The sequence below is a fragment of the Eriocheir sinensis genome, unplaced genomic scaffold (genome assembly GCF_024679095.1).
Source record: "Eriocheir sinensis breed Jianghai 21 unplaced genomic scaffold, ASM2467909v1 Scaffold3, whole genome shotgun sequence".
Lineage (NCBI taxonomy): Eukaryota > Metazoa > Arthropoda > Malacostraca > Decapoda > Varunidae > Eriocheir > Eriocheir sinensis.
The window spans coordinates 867,344-875,936 of NW_026111609.1; the positions used below are offsets into that span (position 1 = coordinate 867,344).

Sequence of the window (8,593 nt, forward strand, 5' to 3'; positions counted from 1 at the left end):
TTCCTAGGTTGAGAAATTTGTCATATGAACAAAGGCTTAAAGAAGTAAATTTATTCAGCCTATCAAAACGAAGAATGCGAGGCGATCTAATAGAAGTGTTTAAAATGTTCAAAGGATTCAGTGATATTAATGCGGAAGATTACTTTACAATTGATCGATCAAATAGAACAAGAAGAAATCACAATTTGAAGATAAGTGGTAAAAGATTCTCGTCGCACGAAGCTAAACACTTCTTCTTCAATCGAGTTGTTAATGTTTGGAACTCTCTACCTTGTGATGTCGTTGATAGTACAACAGTTACGGACTTCAAGAATAGAGTAGACAAGTGTTTTGAATCCAACCAGCAACTTAGATATTAATCATTGTCGTAATAACGTTAAGTTCTTTCGAATACTGGTGTCCTTGTCCGCTTTTATCGCCCGGTTAGTGGTAGCAGTAATGGTAGTTCTTTCCTCTTTCCTACATAAATTCCATGCAGTTTTTCCATGCTGCATGGTTCTTTTTCCTTTCCTGCCAGCTTTGGCTGGAGGGATGGGGGGGTGGGGAGGAGCCTTCGCCTTTGCTGTCCTTCATCTTCCACCTTTGATTAGATAGTTAATGTAGCTTGTCACAAACAACCTCGTAAGGACCAGCAGGTCTGCTGTTGTTTGTTCTTCCTTTGTGTTCCTTTGTGAACATGGCGAAGTTTACCGTCATACCTTTGGCGTCCAGAAACCCCGCCCCGCTCATTGTCGACGACGAACTCGTTGACTTCAGCGCTCAGGGACGTCTTCTCGGTCTTAAGATCTCCCGGCGTGGGTTCACCACCCACATCACCGAGAGGGCGGCGTGGGCGAGGGCGGCGCTGACCATGTTGTATCGCTTCTGGGATCTCGAACCCAGGATAAAACTGCATCTCGTTAAGACCTTGGTGATCCCTGTCCTCACTTACCTGCCCATTCCCATCCATGGGCTTAGTGCGACGGCCCTCGGTCGGCTCCAGAAGGTGCAGAACGCGGCACTACGCTTTGCCCTCAGCGTAAGGTGGGATAATTTCAGGACCACGCGTTCCCTCCACGAGGAAGCTAGCATTCCTCCCCTAAATATCCTGCTCCATCAGATGTCGGTTAATATATGGACCCGGATGGAGACGGAGGGCTGGGAGCAGTTCCGGACCCTTCGGGACCTCCACAGAGAAGCCCCGGGCAGGAGTCATCCGTGGTTTCCGCGGAGTCTCCTAGCCTTGGAGGCGAACCATGATCCCGAACCGATATTTTAACTTCCACGCTCACGCCCCCTTCCTCACATGCTCACGTTGACCCCCTGAACACATATATGCCTTTTAGTACGTTTACACGCTACCCCCCTTGACAGTATGCGATGTTTTTAATCCTTACTCATAACACCGCATTCCTCGCCGACCCTCCCATATATATCTATATGTGTGTATATGTGTATGTGTGTGTGTATATGTATATATATATATATATATATATATATATATATATATATATATATATATATATATATATATATATATATATATATATATATATATATATATGTGTATGTATATGTATGTATATATGTATATGTATATGTATATGTATGTGTGTATATGTATGTCTATGTATATGTATGTATATCTATGTATGTGTATGTGTGTGTATATGTATGTATATGTATATGTATCTGTATGTGTTAGGTATCTTCCCCTTATCGATGTATTTTCCCGTGTCCGTATTTTCTCATCACTCCCTCTCTCCCGTAAATGTGTATTTCCCTTGTGCCCATATTGTTTTTCGAATCACTCCCTTACATGTCTCCCGTAAACACTCTTATGTAGCCATATTGTTATCGTATACCTGTAAACTGCAAAATTAATTTTAACATTTTTTTTTATTAATTTTATGTAAATCGCTAAAATTGTATGCAACCCGCGATTAAAATTATGTATATGTGATAGGCTGGTAAGCCATTGTAGCCCTAATTCCCATTTCTTTCCCTTAAATGTTTCCTCCTACCCTCGACTTTTTAAACTATATACAAAAAATAGCAGTGCCGTAACCGCTCGGCAACTTTCTACCTCCTCCTTTATTTCTGTTTTTTTCCAAAACTTTTCTCCCTGTACGTACTAGGCCGTGTATGGATATGTATCGTTATATCTTTATATATCCTTGTATGTACAACCCCCCCCCCCCCACCCCACCCCTCTGTAATTTTCCCCAACCTGATCTAATAAATATTTGAATTTGAATTTGATTTGACGCTGTCACCTGCACTTCTGCGCCTGGCAGCCCTGCTTCCCAGCCCGCCACCTCACTCACTGTCCCGCGCTGCACTCCTGCTTCGTGATGCCGTGTCAGGTTGCACTGTCGTGCACCTGTTCACGTGTCGTTTGTTACACGCGACTGTGTGACTGTTGCTTTTCTTTTCTTTTGTTTTTTTTGTGTGCTTGAGCCATTAGACCCTGGTGTGGTACGAAGCCGAACCCCGAGGGCATTGCCACGAGGGGGCCCCCTAGGATAAGGGGGCTCTTGTTAGGTCCCCCAAGACCCATTAGGGGCAACAACAGTGTTTCCCGAGCCTTTTAGAGGGTGGGTTTGCTGTAGCCCCCTGCTGTTGTAGGCTAGCGGCTTTTTTGTTAGGCTAGTTCTGTTTTTTGTACTTTTTATTTTATTTTGTTTTCTATATCCAGCTGTGGTTCAGCCTTCGGGCTGTCTCGTTGATAGGATGCCCTCTGACAAACGTGACCGCCCTGTCAGCGACCCGGAAGTCTCCGACTCCGGATCGCCCTTGGACAAACAGCTCCGCCTTGAGTCTGAGAGCGAGTGCGATAAGGCGACCCTTGCCCCGGTCCCCCCCTCGTCTGATGATGAGTGGGTGCTGGTGGAGGGTAGACGTAGACGCCGCTCTCGGCTGACGCCCACTGCCACCGCTGCTCGACCCTCTGCCTCGTCCACCGCCACCGCTGCTACCACGACCGCCACCGCTGCTGCCACGCCCGCCTCCTCTGACTCCTCGGCTGCCACCTTGTTCCACGGTGGGCGCCAGGCGCCCCCCAACCACGCCCCTACCTCTGCTGCCTCTGCCTCGCCCGGCACCGCTTCTACCTCCAACGCCGCTCCTGCTGCTTCCCTCCCTGCCACGCCCGGCACTGCTCCTCCATCACACCCCGAGTCTGCTGGTTCCGGCCCTTCGACCCCCAAAGTCCTGGTTCCTCCGACGGCGGGGTTCGATACGGCTCTCGACCTTGCCGAGGCCCTATAGGAGCAGTTTGACACCCGCTTGCAGCTCCGTTTTTTAGAGTCGGGGAGCGTGCTTGCGACCCCGCCATCGGAAGCTGTGCTCCACTACCTCCTGGCCGTTACCTCGATTCAGGGCAAGCCTGTCACCCTGCGACAGGTTGGCGAGGCCACCACCAAGGGCGTGGTGACCGCCTATCCCGTGGCAATGCCCCTGAATGCCCTCCTTCGCCACCCAGACGTCCTCTCTGCAGACAGGTGCCTGACGCGGGACGGGCTCGCCACCAGACAGGTGATGATCACCCTGAAGGGGCCACTCCCGGGCTCCCTAGACCTGGGGAGCTGGGGGGTATTCTACACCCGCCCCTTCAACAAGGAGCCTCTGAGATGCTACTGCTGCCAACAATTCGGGCACCACCGCTCCCGATGCAACCGCCCCGCTGTGTGCGGCATGTGCTCCGGGCCGCACATAACAGAGGGGTGCTTGGAAAAAATACAAGGCCGGGGAGGAGGTGCAGGCAGGTTGTCCGAATTGCAAGCTGCACCACCACGCCTGGAGCCACCGCTGCCCCACACGGAGGACTATAGTCGAGCGAGGCATCCAGAGGCAGGTGGAATGGCAGGCCGCCCACAACCCGTCTCGCCCTCCTTGGACCCGACAGTCCCGCTCCTGCTCCCGCCCCCGCCACATGCAAGCCCCTCCTGCTCCAGCAACGCTAGCATCCGAGGACCACTTCCCCAGCCTCCTTCCGCCACGCGCCACCAGAGCCACAACCCCAACCACAGCGGCACCACCTGCCCCGCAACCTCGTGCGGACGCCATCAAACCCTCCACCTCAACGCCTGCCTTACAACCTCCTCCTGCCTCCACCTCGGGCCCCTCGCAGCGGCAACTCCGTGCTTCCCCCCCCCCTCCCCCCCCCGCCCATGGCACAGCGCAAACACCGACGGCGCAACTGTCAGTACCCGCAACGTCCGCAAGTTCCACCCCCAAGGTCAGTGCTCGTCACCAAGGACGCGCTGGAGGGCATGCTACCAAGCTTTGCCTTGGCCCTCACCACTCTACTACAGCTGACGCCGGACAAGGCAGCGATAGAGGTAATTGCAAATGCGACCGTGGCGGAGCACTTTCCGACAACTGCAAACACAGCTCCAACACCGGCAGCGCCTCAAGAAATACGGAGCCCCGCCTCTCTTCCCGCCGAGCCCATGCCGACCGTTACCCCCCTCCCTCACCAGGAGGCTGTGATGGACACCGACGCGCCCGAGGCTCCCGCCACCCAGAGCTCACCACCGGGTCAGACATCAGTCACCTTCGCCATCGGCCGCTCCCCACCACGGTCGCACGTCCCGGTGCAAACAGTCCCGCCGCGCTCCCGCATCACACAGCCCAAGCGGAAGGTGGAGCAGAGGCGCCGCGGCCCTGCGCCCACCCTCACGACGGCCCCCGTGTCCACCCCGGCGGCGTCCGTGAGGGGCGGCCGCTGAGCGTACTACAGTGGAACGTCTGTGGCGTGCGGAGCATGGTCCACCTCCTGCGAGCTGCGCTCGGCACCGGCGGCTTCGATGCCGTCCTCCTGCAGGAGACACTCCTGGGTGAGGGCCAGTCGGTGAGGGACTGTGTTGACTACGGGACGCCATGCCTCATTACGGTGGACCCTGCTGCACTCCAGCCTCTGGAAACGGCCCAGAATGCGGCGATCCGCACCATCCTAGGGGCCCCTCGGTGGACCAAACGCATATGCTTGAGGGCGGAGTGTGGATTAGCACTGTTGCCGCGAGGGTCAATCAGCTCGCCGTCGGCCACCTGGCAACGCTGCTGCGCTGCAGGGGATCAGGACCGCTGCGGGCCTCGGTGGAACAGGCCCTCCATCAGGCCCCTCTCCTCTTTCGCAGGAAAACGTGGGCGAGTGTATCAGCGACCAAACTCAGGTCCACCAGCCTCTCCCGGTGTTTCCTGATGGCCCAAGTTCTGCCCCACCCTAGCTACACCACACCTCCCCCGTGGGCACCAGCCACCTTGACGGCCACCATCAAACCACTTCCTGTGAAAAAGGCCCTACTGACACCGCACCGCCTAGCGCGGGAGGCCAGGAACAGAAAAACGGAGGCAGCCCGGCCCATAGCAGGCACTGGGGCTGTCGGGGTGGCATTCATCACGGCGGGCCACGCCGAGATGGTCCGACTGCCTGACGGCTCCTCCTCAACCCAAGCGGATCTTGAAGCGCTGAACAGGGCGCTGGGACATGCAGTTGAGTGGGGCAGGGGCCCGGTCCTGGTACACTGCGACTCGGTGCCGGCCATACGATCGCTGTACTGAATGACAACGTCTCCCTCCTCACGGGCATCCACGCCCGGTTGCAGGAACTGGGGAGAGCAGGCCGTCAAGTCCATTTAAACTGATTGCCCAGCCATGTAGGCGTGTTGGGCAACGACGCTGCTGACCGCGCTGCCGGCGAGGCCACCCTGCTGCCCAACGTAATATGCCCCGTTTCCCCGAGCGTGTCTCTGCTAAAGCGTGACATGGCGGCCCATACCTCGGTGGGTGTCGTTCGGACCCTTGCAGAGGCCTTGGTGGCCGGCTCACCGTCTGCGCACTGGTATGCCTCGGCGACGGGCGCCGGCAGCCGTCGCCACCCATTAGGCGCCCCCAGGCGAATGGCCTCCAACCTCCACCGCCTGCGCCTCGGGTACCGTTGTGCCTCGCTCCTGGACATCGACGACCCGGTCCCGGTGGAGTGCCCTTACTGCGAAGAGGAGGTCCTCCAGCCGCTCCTCCACTACCTCCTCGAGTGTAGGGGCACACGCAATCGGCTCCGCAACCCAGACGGGCTGCCGGCACCGGAGCTAATTATGGCCCTCAGTGACGAGGCCCTGGTGCGTGTAGTCACGACCTGTGAACCCCCGAGGTAAACCCCCCGATCAGACTTCGGCATTCAGCTCACGGGCCGTCAAACTTGACAAAGGCCCGTATCCTCCCCAGGGGATTAAAAAAAAAAGTGGCGGGTATTCGCTCCGAGCCCACAGCAGAAGCGCAAGTCCGCGCCCGCACCACTCACTGTCGACATATCTGGACGCGGCAAGGGAGGAAAGATGAAGGGGAAGTCAAAGTCCTGCTCCAGCCGTGCCGGTCTGCAGTTCCCCGTGGGCAGGATTCACCGTCAAGCGAGGATGACCCCACGGGTCCACCTCGCCTCCGTAGAAGGACCACCCGGCTGCTCGCCCGAGGCCGGGCCGCCTTCCTTTTCAGATTAACCCCTAAGAAGGGGAACGGGCCTTTGTCTACTACGACGGCCCGTCGCAGTTATGGCTGGGGCTATATATGTGCATACACGGCACGCCGCGCCCACGTGTGCATGTACATATATACATACACACGCGCACACACACGCCGATGTACGCACACATATAGATAGTAAACACCCCTTACCACTAAGTGGGCTGGGGCACAGGCGCACCAGGCGTCCTGTAGCTGACTTAAAAAATACAATCACGCACATACTCACACACAAACACCCACACATACATACACGCACTCTAACACGCCCACATATACAGAACAGAGAGCCTACCTGGGCGGCTCATATGCCCGCACTAGGGCAGTAAGCGCCCTGTCGTCCAGGGCCCCCACCAAGGCTGGCGCTGATAGCCCCTTCCGGTTGGGAAGCAGGTTGCGCGTCGCACAGCACTCGAGGAGGTAGTGGAGGAGCGGCTGGAGGACCTCCTCCTCGCAGTAAGGGCACACGACAGGGGCAGGGTCATCAGGGTGAAGGACTGACGCACATTTGTAACCGAGACGGAGGCGGCGGATGTTGGATGCCTCCCGTCTCGGCAGGTTTGGCGGGGGCTGGCGGGCGCCGGTGTTAGTGGCCGGCGAGTACCAATACGCGGACGGCGAGCCCGCAGCCAGGGCCTCCTCCAGCTCCCTGACAATCCCAGCAGTAGACCGTGCGGCCATGCCCCTCTTCAATTGTGACAGGCTCACAACAACAGGCCGCGTGACAGCAGGCAGGAGCGTTGCCCCAGCAGCAGCGCCATCCGCTGACTCGTTGCCCGCCACGCCCGAGTGGCTGGGCAACCAGTTAACGTGTACTGGGCGCCCTGCTCCCCTCAAATCTGCCAGCCTCGCAAGGATGGAGGTGAGGAGGGACACGTGTTCGCGCAGGGGGTCTTGTAGCAGAGAGCAGATGGCAGGGACTGAATCGCAGTGGATCAAGACAGGGCCCCGACCCCCCTCCACTGCATGATCCAGAGCCCCGCCAATGGCTGCCAGCTCAGCCTGAGTGGATGAACATCCGTCTGGCAGGCGAAATATCGCGGTGACCCCATCGCACACAAAAGCTGCGCCGACAGCCCCCGTCTGGTGGTTGACGGAGCCGTCCGTGAAGTACACGGAGGCTCCAGGGTGCGCTGCTTCCCGCTCTCTGCTGTCTGCCTCCCTGGCCAGCTCCAGAGGGGTGAGGAGGGCCTTCCTTTTGGCGAGCGGCCGTATGGTGGCTGTTAAGGCAGGCGGCTCCCACGGGGGGCGGGCAACGTAGGTGGGGTGGGGGGCATCCACAGCCGTCACAAGGGCGTGGGGGAGTCCGCTACTGCGAATCGTGGCCGCCGCCACAGTCGCCCACGTTCTCTCGCGGAGCAGGAGGGGGTCCTGCAGGAGGGCCCGCCCGACGGAAGCGCGGAGCTGCTCCGCCCCCATGCGTCTCAGCAGCGCCGCCAGATGCCCCACTGAGAGTTGGGTGACAACAAAGAGACGTCTGGACGGGAAGAGGAAAAGAAAGAGAGGAAGAGTGACATAGAAAGGTTAAGAAAGAAAGAGAAAGAAAAAAAGGAGGAGAAAAAGAGAAAGAAAGCAATAATGACAGAGACAGCAAATATATAGACAGAGAGAAAGAAGCCTCCCCTTCTTGATCCACTCCTTCTATTGTCTCTTGGAATGTGCAGGAGTGTATAGGAAAGCAAGGGTAGGGTTAGAGGGTGAGGGACAGGCTCAGAGCGAACTTGAAAGGGAAAGGCTGAGGAAGTGGGAATCTCCCTCTCCCTCCTCCTCCTCCTCCTCCTCCTTCTTCTTCTTCTTCTTCTTCTTCTTCTTCTTCTTCTTGTTTCTCGTTGTCGTCCTCATCATAACGTTGCGCCCTCTCTTACTGGACCCGCTTTTTCAGATACGTTGAACCAGCCCCGCCACCGAGTAGTCCGCCGGAACCCTGGGCAAGCGTCTACATGCCCAACAGTAGACAGGTGGATGACTAAAAAGCTGCAAATACGTTTCTATGAAAGTAGGTGTGCCGGCATGTAAATAGGTGTGCCTGCCTGCCTGCCTGCCTGCCTGCCTGCCTGCCTGCCAATTAAAGCGAACGGGCTAGCTAACAGAC

At 56.9% G+C, this 8,593-nt stretch overlaps 1 protein-coding gene across 1 annotated transcript; it reads left to right on the plus strand.

Moving 5' to 3' along the window:
• The first annotated feature begins 2,712 nt into the window (after positions 1 to 2,712).
• On the plus strand, positions 2,713 to 4,712 carry LOC126991541 (proline-rich protein 36-like). Its single transcript, XM_050850279.1, has 3 exons — positions 2,713 to 3,240; positions 3,361 to 4,034; positions 4,112 to 4,712. Exons 1-3 carry the CDS (start codon positions 2,713 to 2,715, stop codon positions 4,710 to 4,712), a joined length of 1,803 nt encoding a protein of 600 aa, XP_050706236.1.
• Positions 4,713 to 8,593: the final 3,881 nt, after the last annotated feature.

What these genes read in the sequence shown, in the direction of transcription:
- LOC126991541 (XM_050850279.1), top strand. Translation starts at nt 2,713, where the DNA reads ATGCCCTCTGACAAACGTGACCGCCCTGTCAGCGACCCGGAAGTCTCC. An exon ending in CGGCTCTCGACCTTGCCGAG is followed by an intron (nt 3,241 to 3,360) that starts GCCCTATAGGAG and finishes ACCTCGATTCAG; the next exon opens with GGCAAGCCTGTCACCCTGCG. An exon ending in ACCACCTGCCCCGCAACCTC is followed by an intron (nt 4,035 to 4,111) that starts GTGCGGACGCCA and finishes GGCCCCTCGCAG; the next exon opens with CGGCAACTCCGTGCTTCCCC.